Raw genomic sequence first — 23,061 nt, forward strand, 5'->3', positions numbered from 1 at the left:
GCATATCATAAATACTCCTCATTGTAGCGTGCATTTGGTAAAGAACCATACATTTTTCATTTGAGAAATTTTTGGATGTATGATGTATGTGCCTATTGCACCACTGCAATGAAAGAAAATGGTACCTCAAAGAAAGGTTGGAATTTATATCGGTTATGATAGTCCATTAATCATTCGATATCTTGAACCTCAGACAGGCGACGTGTTCACATCACGTTTTTCTGATTGTCATTTTAATGAGGAAATCTTCCCAATGTTAGGGGGAGACAAGAAACATACCGAAAAAGAAATTACATGGTATGTATCATCATTGTTACATCTGGATCCAAGAACACAACAATGTGAAAAAAATGTACAGCAAATTGTGCACTTGAAAAGAATAGCAAATCAAATACCAGATGCATTTACAGATGCAAAAATGGTAACTAAATCATATATACATGCTGTAAATGCTCCTGTTCGAATTGAAATTCCAAAGAAACAAATTGAACAAAGTCATGATGTCGTAAAACGCCTGAAGCGTGGAAGGTCAGTCAGTTCCAAGGATAAAAATCCTTGAAAAAGAAAATTCATAGAGAAACACGATGATCACAAAATAGAGAATGAAGTTCCTGAAGAAACACATGATGATGAAAATGTTCTGTCAGAACCACAAACTGACGAGAATCATGAAATCTCTATCAATTACATTAATACTGGAAAAATATGGAACCGAAAAGATATAGAAGAAATCGATGATATATTTTCTTATAATGTGGCAATCGACATCATAAATGATAATAAAGATCATGAACCAAAATCTTTTGGTGAATGTAAAAATCGGCAGGATTGTATAAAATGGAAAGAAGTCATCCATGTTGAATTGGATTCGCTAAATAAACGTAATGTTTTTGGACCTATAGTCCTTACACCTGAAGGTGTAAAACCTGTTGGATACAAATGGGTTTTTATTCAAAAGCGAAATGAGAAAAATGAAATAGTAAGATATAAAGCTCGGCTTGTTGCACAAGGTTTTTCTCAAAGGCCTGGAATTGATTATGAATAAACGTATTCTCCCGTGATGGATGCAATTACGTTTCGGTATTTGATTAGCTTGGCGGTATCTGAAAATTTAGAAATGCGTCTTATGGATGTTGTTCCAGCTTACTTATATGGATCACTTGATCCATATAAGTAAGCTGGAACAACATCCATAAGACGCATTTCTAAATTTTCAGATACCGCCAAGCTAATCAAATACCGAAACGTAATTGCATCCATCACGGGAGAATACGTTTATTCATAATCAATTCCAGGCCTTTGAGAAAAACCTTGTGCAACAAGCCGAGCTTTATATCTTACTATTTCATTTTTCTCATTTCGCTTTGAATAAAAACCCATTTGTATCCAACAGGTTTTACACCTTCAGGTGTAAGGACTATATATATATATGAAAATGCCTGAAGGATTTAAGATGCCCGAAGCACAAAGTTCAAAACCCAGAGAATGTTATTCTGTGAAATTACAAAGATCATTATATGGGTTAAAGCAATCCGGTCGAATGTGGTATAATCGACTAAGTGATCACTTGATGAAAAGGGATATGTAAATAATTCAATATGCCCTTGTGTTTTCATTAAGAAAACAACATCCGAATGCGTAATTATTGCTGTATATGTTGATGATTTAAACATCATTGGAACGAATAAGGGAAGTCAAGAAGTTGTGTCATACTTGAAGGAAGAATTTGAAATGAAGGATCTAGGAAAAACCAAGTATTGTCTGGGTTTACAAATTGAACAAAAAGAATGTGGAATGTTTGTTCACCAGAAAAAATTATACAGAAAAGATCTTTAAACGTTTTAATATGGATAAATCAAATCCTGTAAGTACTCTAATGGTTGTTAGATCATTAAACATAGAGAAGGATCCATTCCGTCCATGTGAAGATGATGAAAATATTCTTGGTCCAGAAGTACCATATCTAAGTGTTATCGGTGTCCCTTATGTATCTTACAAATTGTACAAGGCCTGATATATTTTTTGCTGTAAATTTGTTGGCAGAATTTAGCACACATCCAACAAAGAGACACCGGAACGTAATTAAACATATATTCCGTTATCCACGAGGAATGACAGACTGAGACTTTTGTATTCAAAAGATGCTAATCCAAGTATAATTGGTTATGCCGATGCTGGATACTTATCTGATCCACACAAGGCACGTTCCCAAACTGGATATGTATTTACTCATGAAGGCACTGAAATTTCTTGGCGTTCACAGAAACAAACGCTCGTTACAACTTCATCAAATCATGCCGAGATTATTGCACTACATGAAGCAAGTCGTGAATGTGTGTGGTTAACATCAATGACCCAACATATCCAAATCTCATGTGGATTATCATTCGACGAGAAACCTGTGATACTATATGAATATAATGCTGCATGTGTTGCTCAAATGAAATAAGGATACATAAAAAGCGACAGAACTAAACATATTCCTCCTAAGTTCTTTGCATTCACCAAGGAGCTTGAGAAGAATAAATATATTGATGTTCGTCACATTCAATCAAGTGAAAACTCATCAGATCTCTTCACAAAGACACTTCCTACGACAATATTCAGAAAGCACATATATAATATTGGGATGCGCAATCGACGAAATTTGTGAAGAATTGTTCATGTCAACATGAGGGGGAGTTTACGTGACTGCACTCTTTTTCGCTCACTATGGTTTTTATCCGAATGAGTTTTTCCTAGTAAGGTTTTTAACGAGACAGTATCAAAGACAATCATTATTATCATCACCACAAGGGGGAGTGTTGAAAATAATATTTAAAATATGTGTATTGAATATTTGAATGTTGAATATTTGAATGTTGAAAATATGAGTTTTAAATATTGAAAATTAGTATGTGATGATGTAGGTAATTATGTATTTTATTTTTGGATTATTTGTAAAGAAATTCTATAAATAGGCTCACCATTTGTGAATAAATTCACAATTGAGTAGAGAGAAAAATATTATACAGTGTGTAGTTTGGTAAATTTTGAGAGTTTGAGATTTTCGCTTTTTAACATAAATTTTTATTTTTTCACAACAATTAGAAGTTTTTTATATTTTCCCTATCAATCAGACGAATGAGACAAATATCCTATTTTTTTATCAAAAAAAAATAATATAATATTGAAATAAATTCGATATATATGCATAAACAATCATTATGTGAAAATATAAACATGAATAAATTCCAACTTAATTGATATTTTTTTCAAGATAATGGAATATATAAATGAATATGAGAAATATCATAATTGAATGAGTTTCATAAATCAAAACTAAATGTATATACTATAAAATCTTTCAAGAACCAAGTCAATCATTAATTACCACATGATCCTAAAACATTTTAATTTAATTGTCTTTATGTCAAATGATCATCAATTCAGTGATAATGTGTTCAATGACCACTTTATTTTTTTAACATATTTTCCAACGACAAATACTTTATGCCGATATACTTAATTAGACTGTCACTTTAGTCACAAAAAGTATGTCCGAATTTTTGTGATATAATCTTAGTGACTCAGATATAAAACTCACAATTCTAAGTTCAAATGAAACTTCTTAACAAACATCATACTTCAAAATAAGATATAAAATTCATAATTCTAATGTAAGCAGCAAATCACTTCCAAATTTTCGGTTCAACTTTTCATAAGCATGCATTTTTTAGTATCACAAAGTTATCTCATAACATTCTGCAACTTTATAGTGATTAATACTTAGATTACTCCGATAATTTCCATGTAAATTCAGCTTTCATTAACTTTCTGATATACTTAATAACTTACAATGTTCTCAACAAAACTTAATGAATAGATAACATCATGAAAGCTTAATAACCACTAATGAGACATTTGTTTCGATCTATAGTTTTCTTAATCTGCATAATAAATGCTCACATTACCAGAGAAAAATCCTTAAGGTTATTTTATTTAATCTTTTTCTCTAGAACTAACACAAATTTAAATCAAATGGGATATTAATGTCATGAAGAGAGTTTTTCTTATATACATGAAAAATGTTCTCAAGTAATCGATTCCTTCCCTTGTGTGAATTCCCTAGTAACAAGTATATCCTTATGTTGTTCAATGTTATCCAGTGAGATTTCATTTGTTTTAAAGAATCATCTACAACAAACGATGACTGAATCAATTTTTAGACTCCATTATTTTTTATCGAGTTTCTTCATCATTCATAACATTATACCTAAAATTAGATTTTTTTACCGCTCATGGCTTGTGAAAACATAACTCAGGATCATTTTCGGCTCCAAAATAAATAATCAGATTCAAGATACACAATATAATCACTTGACATTGTCGATCTCTTAATTCCAATAGATATTTTAAATGTTGCATTAATACTTCCAATGATGCTAGATCGTGTTGTTCAATTGAATGCTCAATATCTATATGAGTATTAAGATATATAAGATCATGATCAACAATTTATAAAATTTATATGACTACTCCCACAACACACTTTTTAACTTGAGAGATGATGTGAATAGAAATCCATATATAACTTGTGTGGATAGATGAGCATTATAACGATCAATATTCTGAACTTGATCGCTTCCACTAATCAAGTCATCTCAAGAAATTTGATATATATTGATTCCACAAACCATATGATTTGTGATGGAAAAAGATTACATCCTTTGGACCCTTTGGCATATCCAATGAAATACCCATTAGAGGTCCTCGGGTATAACTTGATTTCTTGTTTATTATCAGCTCTTACCTTAGACAATCATACTCAATCATATATATATCTCAAACTCGGTTTTCAACCTTTTCATAATTAAAATGTCATCTTATATACAACCTCAATTGGGATTCGATTTAACATATATACCGGCGTCCTAAGAGTTTTAGTTTACAAGAACTTAAGAAGTTTGGAGCTGCTAACCATGCTCCGCACCATGTCCATTCTCAGTGTTTCTACCATAATACGTTTTCTCATACCTCATCTCACTACATTACTTCTCTACTTCTACATTATATATTTTATCGAACATCCAATACTTTAAACTTATTATGAAACAAATAGATATACATATCGTGAGTATTCAGAAATAAAGGTAACAAATAATTTTGACCACATAAGCCTATATCCAGATAACAAATATCTTTAAGCATGATCTCCAATATGTTTGAATTCATTTTAATACCTTCTTTTACACATTAGTCCACTCATCCTTAATGTAATCCAAAAAAGTTTCAAAAAACACTACAAGAAAAAAGCCATACGACAACGGTTTTTAACCGTTGTCGTAGCCATTTTAAAACTGTTGTTAAAGCCAGTGTTGTTAAATGTCCGCTCAAAGACAACGGTCCAAAACCGTTGGACCGTTGTCGTAGCTACAATTTGAGACGGTTTTTAAAACCGTCGCAAATGAGAAAGTGTTGTCGAAACTACCATTTGCGACGGTTTTGACAACTGTCGCAAAGATAGTTGCGACGTTAGCAGAACCGTCGCTAATTAGCGACTGTATAAAACCCCGTCGCTAAATTTAGCGACGGTTTAATAATCACCGTCGCTACATTTAGCGACGGTATTCATGTGCAAAACTAGCGACGGTTTATATATTCCGTCGCTAATATTTGAGGTAAAATAAAAAAAAATTAAGAATTTAATAAATTTGTGTTTTGAATTGGTACAATCGTGTAAAAATAAAAAAATTTAAAAGTCGTGAAGAGATAAAAATTTTAATTGTTTTGAAGTGGTAAAAAAATCGTGTAAGAGATAAAAATTTTAAGTGTTATAAAGTGGTAAAATCGTGTAAGAGATAAAAATTTTAAGTGTTGTGAAGTTGTAAAATCGTGTAAGAGATAAAAATTTTAAGTGTTGTGAATTGTAAAATCGTGTAAGTGAGAAAAATTTTAATTGTAATGAAGTGAAGTGGTAGAAATTGAAGCAACTTTGCATGTATTTATAGAGAGGGTTGAAAGAAAAGGGGGGAAGTTTAGGTGGGAACGATTTTTTTTTAAAATGGCGACGGTTTTAGCACGAAATTATAAACGGCGACGGTTTAATGTAGACTGTCGCTAGATGTAGCGACGGCTTATAATTAACCGTCGCCAAATTTAGCAACGGTGTTCAAAACACCGTCGCTAATTTTAAACATGCGACAGTTTTTCTTTAGCCATCGCTAAATATAGCGACGGTTTTAAATAAACCGCCGCGAAAGTTTTAAATAAACCGTCGCGATTTCGCGGCGGTTTATTTAAAACCGTCGCTATATTTAGCGACGGCTAAAGAAAAACCGTCGCCAAATATGCCACAAAAAAGCAACAGTTTTCTCTTAGACAACGGTTTATAAAAACCGTTGTGGTTTGCCCCAAAAAGACAACGGTTTTATAAAAAAACACATTTTTAACAACGGTTTTCGTTAAAACCGTTGTTAAAAGCTTTTTAACAACGGTTTTAACAAAAACCGTTGTTAAAAGTGTGTTGTCGTTTACCATTTTTCTTGTAGTGAAACATTAAAAATTCAGATATAAATAGAGGAATACTCATTCTTAACATATTTCTTAATATCAGTATTTTTTAAATATACAGTAGTAAGTGTACTTTTGTTAATTAATGCAAAAAGACCATAGATAAAGTATCACTTCCAAAAATATCAAATTTGTACAATAAAATAAATGATAAATTTGAAAAATATGTAATATTTATTTGATACTAGTCTTGAAACTAAAATAAAATTTCTAGATAAATTTGAATTAAAGTTCTTTTTCAGCAACAACGTAAATCAGAATGCAAATCTCAACAACCTCTACATATGAGAGCATCTAATTTACTGAATAGATTATGCATGATTCACTTCCTAATGGATTCCTTGAGTTTTGAAATCCATGCACGATATTGATAATATGGACCGTAGAATTATAATCAATCTACCAAATGCTATTATTAATATTAATCATATTGGATTCATAATTAATGAGAATTGAGTAGTCATGTTCACAATTATATCTCCTCAATAATATTTCACCCTATTCTTAAAGACACGTTGTCATAAACTCATTTATTGACATTTTAACCTTATATGTATTTTATAAGATCCTAAAACGGTCATAATATTCAGCAAGAATGTTCAAAATATTGTGAATTATAAATATTTCAGATATCCCAACCTCAATAATGTTAAATTGAGTCTTTACGTCTCCATGTCATGCACTCAAATAGTGAGACTTAAAAAATGAAAACTATATAATTAAGGTGATTGTGGTTGCATGACCATTGTCATAATGTTTCATCGAAGCCCTAATCCCAACATTAATCTTGCTCTTTATTAATTATTTGAAAAATTATTATATCTCTCTCACTTTTCAAAAAGATAGACGTATGAATAGCTGGTTTTAGTAATGACAAGTGTTTCGTCTTTCCTAATAGTATAATCAATGTTCATTATATCCAAACATAGAATAATCTTATCTATCACACCTTATAATTTTCACCTTGAATTTTGAGAATTTCACAATTACTATCATATTAACTAACAAGGAAAAATACTGCAAAATAAATAAATAGTAATGTAACGACCATAGGCTATCCCGATCTTGGGCTCTCTCGATGGCCTTGTCCCATCTTGGGTTCCCACTGGGGCCTTTTCCCTCACGGACTTTCCACATGCGCCATTACTCATAGGACTCTCCACACCAGGTTGGTGAAATGATACCTCCCCAAGTCTCGAACGCTAGTATTATTTGATCAAAGTAAGAATTTAACTTACTTTGCGCCTGGATGTGATGCTTATGAGACCGGCTAGTTATGACGATGCTACTGGTTGTGCTTTTCAGGCGGAGCAGGCCCTCCGGGATATTGACGCTGAGATACAGCAGAAGATGCATCAGGTCCAGTCTAGCTCCCAACCACAAAAAAACAGTTTATAAGGTCATCGAGGTAACATGGGCAGCAGAAACCCCAGAGACAGTTTAGGAGGCCAGGACAGCAGCAGCCGCCTCAGGCACCAGGGGCTCTTAAGCCAGAGGAAGGGCAGTCGTGTAAGTAGTGCAAAAAGTTACACTACGTCAAATGCATGTGGGGAACCTTCAGATGCTTCATATGCAAAGAGGGGGGACACAAGGCGGCAGACTGTCCTAGGAACGAGGGCCCCACTACTAGCCGAGCTTATGTGATGCACACCAAGAAGGCAGAAGCCGAGCCCGACTCTACTTTGATCTCCAGTAACTTCCACGCTTAAGTTTATTGTTTATCGCTTGATTGCATGAGATTATATGATTGTTATGAGAATTAACTTATGGGATTGAAAACATATAAAGAATTAGGATGCATGCTCTACCTAGTTGGATTTAGAGATTGAATTGCATGGATTTATAATTTTAAGGGACTATTTTAGAATGATCAAAATTTTAGAGATTTAATTATTAGTTTCGAGAATTTTACGGTTACAAGGGGCTAAAATTCGAAAACTTTGAGGGATCAAAGATGCAAATCTCGAAAACGTTTGAGGGCCATAATGTAATTTTCGAAACTTTAAGGGCTAAAATTGAAAATTCCGAAATTTTTGAGGTTTAATTTAGAAATTTTTGGAGGAATACTTGGGTTAATTCAGTAATTTTTCGAGGACTTTGGGATAATTGCTGGTAAGAAAATTCTTAAGCTTCAACGTGATCAGATTTGATGGTATGTTTTGTCGCATGAAGGATATATATTTCAGGTGTAGTCACACATGCATTACTAGATTCTAGAGCTACACATTCGTTTATATGCGAGACGTTCTTCAAGCGACTAGGAATCATACCGGTGGCGATGGATTCAGGGTATCGATTCCATCCAAAGATGAGATGTTCACTTCTCAGATAGTTAGAGGATTGGAGCTTCGGTTGCAGAGGAATGTGGTACAGGCAGATTTGATTGTTCTAATGTTACCGGAGTTCGACGTCATCTTTGGCGTGGACTGGCTTTCTTCTACTGTAGCTGTCATAGATTTCCGACCGAGGTCAATATCCGTTAGACCGCCTAGCAGTAAGCCATTTGTATTTGAGGCAGCCAGACATCAGCAGATGCCTCACATCATTTTCTTATGTGTGTGAGGAAGCTCATGAAGAAAGGCTACCAGTTGTTTCTAGCTAGTATTGTATCAGTGTCAGAGCCAGTCGGTCCAAGGCTAGAGGACGTTGATGTAGTCAGAGAGTTCCTCGGTGTTTTCCGTGACTATGTTTCAGGCATCCCACCGGACAGAGAAGTGGACTTTTCTATTGAGCTCATGCCAAGCACAGTGCCGATCTCTAAGGCACCCTACCGTTTAGCGCCTGCAGAGATGAAGGAGCTGAAAGATCAGATTCAGGATCTGCTATATAAGGGTTTCATTCGCCCTAGCTTTTCTCCTTGGGGAGCGTCGGTTCTGTTTATAAAGAAAAATAATGGCAGTATGCGACTCTAGATTGATTACAGAGAGCTGAATAGAGTCACAGTCAACAACAAATATTCGTGCCGAGGATCAAGGATTTATTTGATCAGCTTCAAAGATCTTCGGTATTCTCGAAGATATATCTCCGATCCGGATACCATCAGCTGAAGGTTAGAGAGTCTGACGTGCATAAGACAGCCTTCCGGACGCGTTACGAGCACTATGAGTTTATGGTGATGCCCTTCGGTTTGAGGAACGCACCAACGATCTTCATGGATCTCGTGAATCGCGTGTTTCAGTCATATTTGGATAAGTTCATCATAGTTTTCATTGACGATATACTGATCTATTCACGGAGTAAAAAGAAGCACAGTCAGCATCTGAGGACCGTACTGCAGACTTTACAAAACAGACGGATGTATGCCAAGTTCAGTAAGTGCGAGTTCTGGCTAAACATAGTGACATTCTTGGGCCACATTGTATCGCGGGATGGCATCGAGGTCGACCCCAGTAAAGTTGAGGCAGTCAGAGATTGGCAGTGTCTAAGAGCGTGACAGAGATCTGTAGCTTCTTGGGATTGGATAGATATTACAGGAAGTTTATTAAGGTCTTCTCTTTTATTGTGGTGCCTATGACCGCCCTAACGAAGAAGAATGTCAAGTTTATCTGGAGATCTGAGTTCCAGGAGAGCTTTGACAGGTTGAAGCAAGCATTGACCACTGCACCAGTTCTAGCTATGCCATTAGGGCAAGGAGAGTTCATGGTTTATACAGATGCTTCAAAGCTCAGTTTGGGTGCGGTTCTGATGCACCATGACAGAGTTATATCCTATGAGTCCAGATAGATAAAGGCCCATGAGAGAATTATACGACTCATTACCTCGATCTAGCAGCAGTGGTATTTGTCCTGAAGTTTGGAGACACTATCTGTTTGGGGAGAAGAGCAATATTTTCACTGACCACAAGAGCATGAAGTACTTCTTCATACAGAAAGAGCTGAACATGATACAGAGGAGGTGGCTAGAGCTAGTACAAAATTATGAGTGTGACATTAGCTACCATCCGGGTAAGACTAATGTGGTTGCAGATGCCCTGAGCAGGAAGAACGCAGTGATTGCTTATTTGTCGGTAAAGAGACCGCTGCAGGAAGAGATTCAAATATTTGAGCTTGCAGTTTTATGCCAGGGGCGATACTCCAAATCTTGCTACCCTGACAGTGCAGCAGACTTTGAGGGACATAATTCGAGCATGGCAGACTTCTGACGAGCAATTGCAGAAGTGGAGACAGAGGGACGAGGCTAAGGGCAAGAGACTGTATACAGTTGTGGATGACATAGTCAGATATAGAGACTGATTGTGGGTCCTGATAGTGTATCCCTGAGAGCAGATATCTTGAACGAGGCCCACAGCACCTCGTACTCCATCCATCCATGGAGTACGAAGATGTATAAGGATCTTCAGTCGCTTTATTGGTGGTCGGGCATGAAGCGGGATATTCTGCGATTCATCTCCGAGTGTTTGACATGTTAGCAGGTCAAGGCAGATCATTAGAAACCTGTAGGAAAGCTTAGGCCACTCCCTATTCCCAAGTGGAAATGGGAGAACATTACGATTGACTTTGTGACAGGGCTTCCGAGGATGACTGGTGGATATAATGCCATATGGGTGATCGTTGATCGGTTCACTAAGTCGGCTCATTTTCTACCTATCAAGAAGACCTTCACCATGACTCAGTACGTAGAGCTAAACATCATAGAGATAGTCAGACTGCATGGGATTCCAGTGTCCATCGTGTCAGACAGGGATCCAAGGTTCATGTCTGTGTTCTGTAAGATTCTGCACCAGGCATTGTGTACTAAGCTGCTATTCAGTACTGTCCTTCTATCCTCAGACCGACGGACAGTCAGAGAGGGTGATTCAGATTCTGGAGGACCTACTCAAAGCTTGCATGATTGACTTCTAGGGTAGCTGTGAGCCGAAGTTACCTCTCGTGGAGTTCACATACAACAACAGTTATCAGGCATCGATTGGTATTGCTCCATATGAGGCTTTGTACGGGAGAAAGTGTAGGTCGCCAGTGTATTAGGACATGATTGGGTCCGGATATTTTCAGGTAGACGACAGAGTTAGTAGTCATGATTTGGGACATGATGAAGGCCGCTCAGAGCCGTCAGAAGAGTTATGCCTATCAGCGGCGCCGGGATCTTGAGTTTGCAGTAGGGGACCATATATTCGTGAAAGTCGTACCGACGAAGGGTGTGATGAGATTCGCGAAGAAGAGCAAGCTCAGCCCTAGATTCATCGGATCGTTCTAGATCCTAGAGAGAGTTGGGACACTTACATACAGAGTTTCATTACCGCCGAATCTGGCGGGAGTTCATAATGTGTTCCATGTCTCTATTCTTCGGAAGTACACGTCGAATTCTTCGCATGTGCTGAACTATGAGCCACTTCAGCTGACACCGAACCTATCATTTGAGGAGGGACCCACACAGATATTATATAGACATGGGAGGAGGCTCCGGAACAAGGTGATCCACATGGTCAAAGTCAAGTGGCTGAATCATTCTGAGGAGGAGGCTACTTGAGAGACGAAGACCGAGATGAGGAGTCGCTACCCGGAGTTATTTGGTATGTTTTAATTTCGAGGACGAAATTCAATTTAAGGGGAGAGAATTGTAAGGTCTAGCAAATTCTAAATACGTAACCCAGCTGCATGCATTCTAGGGTTTTATTTTTAAATATGTGTTTATTAGTTTTTATGCATATCATGCATGACTATTGTATGGGTAGATTATTTATATGTTTCATGCATTAGGGTTTTAAGTTGCATTTCGTACTCCAACGAGTAACGGAGATAGGGGATAACCGGGAAAATATTTTTTTATCGAATAATTATTTTTAATTATTTAATACGAGATGTATTTAAGTGTGATATTTGAAAATGGGCTTTGGTTGAGCATTTTTACTTGCTGAGTTATATTTTTAATTGGTACGCAATTTTTAACGATTCAGAGGACTTTTTGAAGGTTCAGACAATATTTTTAAAAACGTACAAAAACGAAATATTTTTTGGGTGTGTTATTAAGCTTGTTGAGTTTGTTTTAATGCCTAATGAGCTCAAAACCTTTTTAAACGATTTAATTCTAATTAAAGGCCTATTTATGCTCAAGTATTTTTATTTAATCATATCACTAAGTAACCCTAAACCTACCCACATAGCAGCAGCCGTCCCCTTAATTTTTCAGCAGCCTTCCCCATTGTTTTTCAGAAGCTAGGTCTTGGCCATTGGTTTTTCTTCAAGAAAACTTCTCCCCGCTTCTCCGGTTCACGTCCTGCGCGTAGTTATTCAAGTTTTTGATCATATAAACATTAAGGCACTCCATGTATCTCTTTTCTTATCATTTACACCATGTTTATATGCTGTTGTTCATGTTTTTGCATGAATTTCGTTGGTCACTCTTATAGCATCGTTTTTGTAAAGGTTTTGACATGTATTTGTGTATATCTTGTATGCAACTCACGTTTTCATGTGTTCGTGCGAGGGGCTGCCGGATTTTGGTCACTAAGGGGCTGTACTCGATGGTATGGTGGAGTCACGAGGCTGGTGTCGAGGGTTGGTCGCGTAAGGCTGAGGGACGAGAGATGTTTTGTCAAGGGATGGCTCGTTTTTGGTTGGGATCAGGTGAGAGGCTTAGCCAATAGTGCAAGGGCTGAACCAAGCCATGACCAAACCCTGGTGGGTCTGAGAAATAGCCCAGGGAGGTTTGACCGGTGTTGGAACCGTCCTCAAAGCCGATCGACCGAGTGTAAGGGTGCGGTCGCGGGTGAGTGATTTGGGTTGCTTCTTGGCTGTTGGCATGTTGCAGCATGCATGGGGCTGTGAGCTTAGGTTAGTTCGGTCTAGTATGGTCCTAAGGTGGGCTAGGAAGGGTTGGTCCAAGGCTGGTCTGAACCGATAGAGCCTAGGGTCGATAATTTTCAATTTTAGCGTATTAGGGTTTCGAAAGTATATTGTGCGAAAAAATTCCAGCAGCATGTGGCCTTGTTTTCGTGGGTCTTAGTGGGCTGGAAAATGTGGTTTTAAGGCTGGTTGGGTAGATATAGGACATGATTCGAGTTTGGAAAAAAATTGGTTTACTTTCGGGTTGATTGGGGTTAAAATCGGGACCCCGGTCCCCGTTTTAAAACGAACCGATTAAATTTTGAAACGAGCTTGAGTTTAGGTCTAAATAATATATTTAAATATATTTTGAGGTGTTTTAAGGAGTTTGATAAGCTTTGGGTCGATATTTTGAGGTATATGGGCAAAATGATCATTTTACACGCGGGTCGAGTTTTTAGTCCTGACAGTGTGCCTTGAGCACAAATTTTTCATGTTTTTAAATGTTTATATATAATGTATAAAACCTTTTTACGAAAATGTGAAAAATACGTTGCATGCTTGATTTTAACGAATATTTATGTATATGCATGAATTTTATAAGTGATTAATCTGATAACATGTTTTGAAGTATGAGAGTTGGTTGTGACTAGTACGATGATATGTAAGGCCAAGGCTCAATGGATGGGTAATACTGTCGCTGATGTCCCTGCCGCCGGGTACCGCGGTTATATGTAGATGGATCCATCGACTAATACGATGATACGAAAGTCAGAGTTGACGAACGGAATTCAAAGTAAGAAAACGAACATGTATATATGATGATATATGGGAAGAATATGATCATGCTTTGACATGTTACGATTATGCATACGAATCTTTACAATCATGAACTGTATTTTGCTTACAGTATTTTTCACTGTTATATGTTATATATATGTATTTGCTATCACGATACAGGTGTGTTGAGTCTTTAAATTCACTAGGTGTGAATGATGCAAGTGAGAATATCGATGAAGAGGCTGGAGGTGCCGAATTCTGAGTACGCAGGACTGGATATGCGCACACGAATCGACCACCATATTTTTCCGCACATCACGTTTTTATGAGTTATGAGTAGACATAATCAATTTATACGTGATATGTGGCTGTTTTTCCAGGATTATTACTTGGTTTTATTCTATGCACATCATTGATGGCCGAGATGTCAACGTTTTTTAACTGTAGTATTTTATTTGTTATTGAATTATGATTATTTTTAAAGAACGTATTTTTCAATAATCTTACATGCATGCCTAGAAAATGATTTTCAAGATTTACAAAAAAAATAAATAAATTCTAGCGGTATTTAAAATTGATACCTATAAGATGCTAATTTTTGGTTGTTGTGCACACAATCACGAAACTATCGAGTAATCTGAGCTATGTTGGCTTACGTACTGCGAAGATGAAAGACTTTTTTATCATGCTAGGAGGACTACCAATGTTGTGGCTCATTTCTTAACAAAGTTTACTCTTTCTTCTCCTCCAGTTTTTTGTTGTGTGCTAGAATTTTCTTTTTTGATTGATTATTCTTATAGCGAGTGACATTAACTTTTCACAATAAAAACTACAACTTTCTCGTAATTTGTATATGGTAGAATTAAATATTACAAAAAAAAGTGGGAAAATATCACAACGAAATACAAGCTCTAGTCCTCTATACAAGTTAGAGCACACTTGTTCTTCTTCATCTTCTTCCTTCTGTTCCTGAGCTTGTCACACAAGTACGCCTTCTCCAAAAAGTCCACCCTGTTTGTTAAAGCTTCGAGCATCTGCAACTGCGTCTCGTTTCGATCATACAACTGAGTCATCATGAGCATCATTTTCTTATTATCCTCCATCATTTGCTCGAGCAGCTCACATTTCCTCTCATTGAGGTCCTCCCCATTTCTCTCGACTGACGTCTCCTTCATCGTCTCAGCCCTTTCTACACCAAAACCGAGATCCTTGGGAGTTTCCTGCACACCTTGCGTCTCTTGACAAGCTTTCACCACATCAACGCTCTCCGCATCCAAATGCTCTCCTTCGACTTCCATTGTCTCGACTTCTACTTGGAGAGTGTCCCTGTCCTTCGATTCCTTGCTCAAATCACACAATTTTTCAGCGAAATCATCAGAATGGGCCAACATTTCCTTCACAATCTCTGCATCACCTTCATCAACAGGACAAGTTTCTGGAGTCACTTCAACCACAGAAGCAACCGGAACACCAGAGTTTGCCAGAAACTCACAGTTTCCAATAGCTTCATCCTCCTTTCCTTCTCCATTGATCATATCCTTCCCATTATACTGGACCAACATCTCTTTCACACTGTCCACATTGTCTTCATCGAAATCGATATTCTTCCAAGTCTCCGTCTCCGGCTCAACATGAGTTTCTTCACCGGGGTTCACCTCGGAAGCAACCACAACATCCAATTCCTCGGTGAGAACAGAATCCCTCTCACTTTCCATCTTCTCACGTTCTAGTAGCGCACCATTCAATCCCTTCGATTCCTCTCCCGAATCATCCAGAATTTGTTCAAAGCCATTAGAATTTTCTTCAAATCGAGACCCTTCGAGTTCAGCTGCTACACCATTTTCAGGAGAAAGCTCAATCCCCACGAATTCTGCGGCAGGGACCGCATCTTCTAGCTCTTGACTTCCAGTTTCCACCTTGTCATCAAGGTTTCCTTCAGAATCAGGGGCACAGATAGCATCGATCTTTTCCTGCAAAGCGATCGCCTTTCTCGTCACGCCCTTCCTGCAGACCCTAATCCCCAAATCGATTCCACGGATTCCATCCAACCTGAGCAGCAAATTCATCAAACTCTCGCTCATTCTCAGCTTTTCCCTCTCATTTCCCCTTATCATCTCCACCACCTCATCTCTCAACAGCCTAGCCTCAATCTCATCAACCTGGGCTTTGATCTCCTTGATCTTCCTAACGCTCTTCCTGACGAAAAATCCCCTGAATACCTTCTGAATTCTCAGAGCAGACTCCGAGCGTCGATCGGAATCAGATCCAAAAAACTGAACAGGAATCTGAACAACTTTCCGACCTGGGTTCTGCTCCACCGGCGGTTGCCTGTCAGCATAGGCCGAGTGGCGGGCTTGTCGGGTCGGATCAATCGGGTAAACGGGCACTCCAAAGAGAGAAGGATTGTAAGAATACGATCGACGTTGCTGGGTGGGTTTTTCGTACCATGATCTGAACGGACCATCCATTTGACAACTGGAATGATTTTGATTTTGGATTCCAATGCAAAAATGTTTGTTTCTTGGTTGAATCGATTAAAGTAGCAGACATTTTTATAGGGGAAATTCTTTCGGGATTCGAACTTTGTAGAAAGTTCGGGAGAGATTTATCAATGTCAGAAGAAATACGAAACCTCTAGAAGATACTGGAGATCTATTCCATCGTGGTTGTTTTTTTCCCCTGTTTTTGAATTAAAATATTAGTGTTTTAAGGCTATGTTTGATTTATGTTGGTATGATTTATGTTGGTTTGGAGGATAAAATAATAAAATGATTAATAGATAAATAATAAAAAAATAATTGAATTAGATAAGAATAAAATAATATTATGTTCGGTATAATTTTAAAAAATGAGATAAATAATAATTTTTGGATGAATTGACAAAATTGCCCTTTCAGCTTTGTGGCGGCGGTGGCGGTCGACAGTGGCCGGCGCTTGTCGGAGTCGGCGGCGGGCGGCGGGCGGTGTAGGGAAGTGGTAGTGAGTTTGGATTTAGGAGAAGAATAAAATTGAAAAATAGGATGAATTAAGAGTGTGATAAATAATCTTAAGGGTGAGAGATAATTATTTTATCACACCTGATATAATCTAATCATTCATAGGAGAGATAGATTTGGTTAAATAATCACCCCTACCATACATGTGATTAGGTGGGTTAAAAAAAATAAACCCACCTAATCACCCCTACCAAACGCCCCCTAATATTATTAATAGTAATTTAATACACGAATTGTTGATTGATTTTAATTCAATTATGTCTAAGTCTTTTATTTTTAAGATTATTTTATTAATTATTTTTTAAAATAATATTATATAGATTTAAAAATTATATTATTATCAATAAATATAAATATCAAATATAATAGATTATAGTTATAATATTATAGTTATATATAGTTATATAGTATTTGTTAATATTTTTAAACAATATCGATCTTGAACATATATTCCATGTAGTTGTTTTTCCTTCGTTTTTTTTTTACCTGGGAGTATGTTTTGAAGAAATGTTGGATTCATCCTTCTTCTTCCTCATGCGTCAATTATTCCAATCACTTCGATAGGAGTCTTTTATCGTTTTTATTTTATAACTTTATGGAAATATTATAACTTCAAATGCATCCATGACCACCGAAGGAAACTTCAATACAAATGTTGGGATAATATCCCTTGAATACACGATAAGCCAATTCCAAATACATCCGCTGCTAGTGTACTCTTTTATTAATCATCTAAGAAATCTTGATCCGTTCAAAACGTGATGCGGCCAGAGCCACTGCGAATAAATCTAAACAAAATTCAGCTCCAATAACAAGCATTTGAGCTTACTTATGTTTTGATAAAGTCACCTCATGAGCCAATGAACCCTCCTCTTCTGTCCCGGAACTCAGCTGCCCTCTCCTGTTTCAGTTTCTGCAAGATTTCTCGTGTTGCAGAATCATAAAATCGATCATGAACAAACTTCCTTTCCTCAGCCTGTATCTCCTTGATAGCACTCGAATATGGATTTGGAGGTGGGCTCCTTCCTTGAATCCGAGAAATTTGTTTCAGCCGAGCAAATGCCTTTCTTTTGGCTTTTCTTTCATTTCGATATTCCATCTACCCACAAAGAAACCAAGATTCAGAGGGTGAACAAATGGGAATTCATTTTCAAGTTTGACTACTTTATTTATGACAATAAATGAGAGTAGGTGACAGAGAACAAACATCGGCAACGGCTATAGCATCCTCATCACTAATTCCATGATCCTTTAACTCAAGCACCCTCCAAGCAAATACACGGGCATCAGGTGGATCAAAACCAGATATCCTGTTCACGTGCAAGAATCAGCGATTCATATTCACTATCCTAAAAAATGGACATACTCTAAACCGTCTCTTAGTTAAACTCGGTCACTAAATAAGATCAAACAGAAGTCTAACATGCAGAACTAAAACCTTTTCTTCCTTACGAAATTGCACAGTTTGATTTCATAAAGCACATATTTCACCTAGGGGTTTCATTTTCCTTTTGTATATATTATATTTTGATCTTTGGTCCTGTCAATCATAAAAAGAAGGAAAAAAGAAATATCTTCATGAACGACGTCTTTGGAAAACAACAAGTGAACACATTCAATCTCTAAAAAAGGTTTTTCAATAACAAATATGTCATCAAGTATGAATATAAACACAAAATATAACAAATGCCATTTTTGTATTTAACGTATCAACTTCAAAATCTTTCATATGTGTTAAGCCACTGACCAGGCAACTGTAATTCAATCCATCATCGGCCAAAGAATAATCATGAATGCAGAATGCACAACAATGGATACTTGGAGTATAATTATTTGTTCACTTATTTGATTTTTATATGACATAGATATATCTTATTGTATAATATGAAAAAATATCTTAATATCGTAACACAAAAAATGTGTGAAGTACATAAAATAAAACTTCCTGAATTTCAATGTGTGAAAAACTCTCACTCTCACGAAGATTAAGATTTACTGTGATATTATGTTATTCATTTCTCAATTAACAAAAACAATAATAATAAACAGATCCCAATAATATCACCAAAAAGGGCAAAAATAGTGAGTTCGTTAGTTACACTCAAGACTGAGTCATATATACCTTCAGCATCTTCTCCACAATATCGTCGCAAACCATTCAGACACCACGGCACACACAATACACCAATGTACATACATACTTATGTACAAAATCACAATCACTTTGCTTCTCAGCTTATCTCGTACACTACATGTGTGGTATTTCGACCTCTAAAATTGATTAATTGAATCATACTTTATAACTAGTATTATCAAATAAATACAGAAATGCACAATTAGACCTCTGAATGATTTTTTCTTTAATAGAGAAGCTCAGAGTCCCTGAACTATGCTTCTAAATATATATTGAAAAATTCGATCTTTTATCAGCACTAGAGGCAGCGGATTAAGAAGTTGTATGCACAGAAGTAACCACAGGTTCATCGACAAACATATGTTGTGTGCATATGTCCTTTATATGAAACCTCATTCACAACATATGTCCTTTATATCAAACCTCATTCATTAATCTGAAGGAAATTATCATTATTAATTACAAAAATATCTCAGGTGCTGTTAGCTTCGAAGAATCAGTGTGCTGTAAAATTACACAAAACACACATCTGATGTTAGCAGTTTCCTCAAGTGATGAACAAGAGTATTCTTCTTGCCATCATAAATAATCACGCATCGACAAAAAAGGAAAAGAAATTCGATACATCCAGATCTATATGCATCGTGTTCCACAACACGTTTTGTTTTCGGCCTATTTGTTTCACCTTTGTGGGTATATATAAAAGGGACTATTAGGCATCATGACATGGATCGAACAACATGAGAAAATATGGATATGTGATTAGGTGGAAAAAAAGAGTTAAATTGCTGAACATATTCAAGGAAACATTATTTAATCATGTTAAAAATTAATGCAAGAAATAACTAATATGATGGTGATTGTCATCAGGCAATAGTACCTGCAATCGGCTTAATCTTGACATAAGCTAAAAGGTTTCAATGGCTATAAATTTGCAGAAAATCTATAAACTCGCAGTAGAAACACAATCTTACAATCCAATGAGCAGCTTACTTAATATTAATCCTCAAATCACACATGATATCAAAATTAAAACATCTTCTGTGTATAACCAAGAATCAACCTATTCCCTTTTCTTTTAGCCATCTTCCATAAAATACACTAAAAAATTTAACAAGATGAACATCTCAGACGGAAAAGATGGAGAGAAAAAGGGATCTAGCAAAATACCCGATCGCCCCCTCATGCTTAGAATCGGGATGCTTTTGAAAAAACTTATTCACATAAACATCCTCGGGTAAACTTATGGACTTCAGCTTTTTCTCCGCCCGAGGAAACGTCGCAGGCGGTGCTCTACAAAATATCACGAAAACACAAATCAAAAATAAAAAATGCGAACCAGTTTCTTCATAAAATTGAAGTAAAAGAAGAAAAATCGACGTACTTTTCCATGGCTTTAAGCCACATGGGCTCAGCTCTGGCTAGCCCTTTGACGAGTTTCCTAGTTTTTGCAAGCAAATCTCCTTTCATATAGGACATTGTTGAAAGTGCAGCTTCTATTTTCAACAAGAAATGTATCAGAAATGAGAAACAGGGCGAGGCTCGGATAGAGTCGATACGGTGTCGTATTTTTGATGGTTCCGAGTAAGGAAGATTGGTTGAACTGAACAGAAGACGATACCTGGATAACACTTTTGGGCCGATAAACAAACGTGCCTTTATTTATATGGCTGATGAATTCGTACGGTCCAACCAAAATACCCATCATTCATGGAGGTTATCCAGGCCCGTGTTGATTTTCCTTGGTTTATATGTGGATGCTTAAAAAATAAAGTTGTATTTGGATGTATAGATTTGAAATTTTGAATTCAATGAATTTTAATTATATATTTATTATGAACATTGAAACAATAGATGAAATATTAAATCCAGTTTCCTTATTTGCACAGTAGTCATAAAAAGTATAATAAATTTCAAATGCCTTCATTATTTTTGAATTTAAAATCCGTCATAGTTAATATATTTGAAATACATAAATTCAAACGTGACTTAAGATTTTTAATTTGGAATTGGTTTGAAATTAAAAAATGATATTTAGAAATCTAATTCTTGTTTAAAGAAAAATTGATTTAAATTTAGAAATTTAAATATTTAAATGTCAATTTTAATCTTGTATTTTTTTTCGAATAAATTATAGTAATGTAACTATGTTTTGACAATAGATTTTAGCAATTATCGTCAAAATCATGTAATTAATTGACTAATTTTATTGTTAATTATGTAAACCGTCGCAAATTCTATAAAAAAATTATTTTATAATATAAATTTAAAAAAAATTAGCTATTTCTTAAATTATTTGTAAACATTTATAAATAATCACCTCTACTCATCTACAAATCTGAAATTAAATATTTTCAACACTTCATTAATTGACATGCGATATAAAATATAGGAGTTAGTCTCATGTGAGACCGTCTCACGGGTCATAATCCGTGAGACGGGTCAACCCTACCCATATTCACAATAAAAAGTAATACTTTTAGAATAAAAAGTAATACTTTTTCATGGGTAACCCAAATAAGAGATCCGTCTCACAAATACGACCCGTGAGACCGTCTCACACAAGTTTTTGCCAAAATATAGTACGTAAGATGAACAAGTTAATATAAAAAGATTCAAAATATGAAATCTCGAGTTCGATACCTCAAAAACGGGAAGACGGGGTCGTCGGAGAAGACACAAACACGGCAGTATAGAAAGAAGCGAGAGAAGAAATCGTAGTGAAAAAATGAGCGAGTAGCTGTCAATTATAAAGACATTTACCGACGGTTTTGGACATAACCGTCAACATTGGCGACGGTTCTGTTAATACTGTCGCTATATAGCGACGGATTTACTAAACAATCGCTATTTAGCGACGGTTTAAAAACCCGTCGCCGATCTCAATAGCGACTGTTAACAAAACGGTCGCTAATTAAGCGACGGTATTATAGGATCCGTCGCAACATTTGGCAACGGTCGTGATAAAACAAAACCGTCGCCGATCTCCGTAGCGAAACCACTCTACTTTAGCGACGGTTGTGATTAAACCGTCGCTTATTTGACAACTAAAAAATTAAGTAAAAACTATAAAAACATAAATAATCAATATTTTACTATTTTATTTATTATATAAAATAAATAAAATATTAATTTTATTGATCCGGTTCGACCGTTCGGTTCAACCGGTTGAACCATTTTTTAAGGCTTGACCGGTTCGATTAACAGTCCGGTTATAAAAACACTGGTCCAAGATTTGATGATATATTTTAATAATAAATATGTAATTTAGTAAATAGAAACCCATTTTTTGATAAATTATATATAAGATAAAAACAACAACAATAAAATATATAATATAACATAAAAATATCATGTAATATAAACAACAAAAATAATGATAATTAATTAAAAATCAATAAATATGGGAAAAAATGTAATTTAGTAACTAGAAACCAAACTTTTGATAAACTATACATAAGATAAAATAACAATAAAATATATGACATAATATAAAAATATTATGTGTTAAATAATAATAATAATAATAATAATAATAATAATAATAATAATAATAGAAAAAATTGTTGGGAAAAAAAATATACAAGAAAGTATACCAAACTTAACAAAGAACAAATCTTCTGGCTCCAAATTAGAACGAAAATCATGTTAAATTAAATAAAACATCATCTTCCATAGTTGTATTTGAGCAACTGAAATATCATTCACAAAGACATATAATTTTATGTTATACAGAGACTGCTTCTTGTATATTTTTATAAAATATTTTATATAAACATCCGAATTCAAAACAAATAATATGATGTCTATGTTAGAGTAGGCGCCCAGCGATCCAACT

The 23,061-nt window shown here is 35.7% G+C and overlaps 3 protein-coding genes across 3 annotated transcripts; 1 reads left to right on the forward strand and 2 right to left on the reverse strand.

Annotated features, from left to right (window-relative positions):
- The first annotated feature begins 8,787 nt into the window (after positions 1-8,787).
- On the forward strand, positions 8,788-9,464 carry LOC140824288 (uncharacterized). The gene is made up of 2 exons (XM_073185889.1): positions 8,788-9,020; positions 9,116-9,464. The coding sequence occupies exons 1-2, from the start codon at positions 8,788-8,790 to the stop codon at positions 9,462-9,464; spliced, it is 582 nt and encodes a 193-aa protein (XP_073041990.1).
- A 5,448-nt stretch (positions 9,465-14,912) lies between these two features.
- LOC140823148 (uncharacterized) lies at positions 14,913-16,757 on the reverse strand. The gene has a single exon (XM_073184330.1). The coding sequence runs from the start codon at positions 16,559-16,561 to the stop codon at positions 15,005-15,007; it is 1,557 nt and encodes a 518-aa protein (XP_073040431.1). The 5' UTR covers positions 16,562-16,757; the 3' UTR covers positions 14,913-15,004.
- Positions 16,758-17,714: 957 nt separating this feature from the next.
- On the reverse strand, positions 17,715-22,010 carry LOC140823149 (uncharacterized). The gene is made up of 5 exons (XM_073184331.1): positions 21,867-22,010; positions 20,608-20,719; positions 20,394-20,516; positions 18,297-18,399; positions 17,715-18,188 (listed from the first exon to the last, which is right to left on the reverse strand). The coding sequence occupies exons 2-5, from the start codon at positions 20,700-20,702 to the stop codon at positions 17,940-17,942; spliced, it is 570 nt and encodes a 189-aa protein (XP_073040432.1). The 5' UTR covers positions 20,703-20,719; positions 21,867-22,010; the 3' UTR covers positions 17,715-17,939.
- Positions 22,011-23,061: the final 1,051 nt, after the last annotated feature.

This window comes from Primulina eburnea, chromosome 2 (genome assembly GCF_022965805.1).
Source record: "Primulina eburnea isolate SZY01 chromosome 2, ASM2296580v1, whole genome shotgun sequence".
Taxonomy (NCBI): domain Eukaryota; kingdom Viridiplantae; phylum Streptophyta; class Magnoliopsida; order Lamiales; family Gesneriaceae; genus Primulina; species Primulina eburnea.

What these genes read in the sequence shown, in the direction of transcription:
- LOC140823148 (XM_073184330.1), bottom strand. Translation starts at nt 16,561, where the DNA reads ATGGATGGTCCGTTCAGATCATGGTACGAAAAACCCACCCAGCAACGT.
- LOC140823149 (XM_073184331.1), bottom strand. Translation starts at nt 20,702, where the DNA reads ATGTCCTATATGAAAGGAGATTTGCTTGCAAAAACTAGGAAACTCGTC. An exon ending in TGGCTTAAAGCCATGGAAAA is followed by an intron (nt 20,517 to 20,607) that starts GTACGTCGATTT and finishes GATATTTTGTAG; the next exon opens with AGCACCGCCTGCGACGTTTC. An exon ending in AAGCATGAGGGGGCGATCGG is followed by an intron (nt 18,400 to 20,393) that starts GTATTTTGCTAG and finishes GCACGTGAACAG; the next exon opens with GATATCTGGTTTTGATCCAC.
- LOC140824288 (XM_073185889.1), top strand. Translation starts at nt 8,788, where the DNA reads ATGCGAGACGTTCTTCAAGCGACTAGGAATCATACCGGTGGCGATGGA. An exon ending in GTCATAGATTTCCGACCGAG is followed by an intron (nt 9,021 to 9,115) that starts GTCAATATCCGT and finishes TATGTGTGTGAG; the next exon opens with GAAGCTCATGAAGAAAGGCT.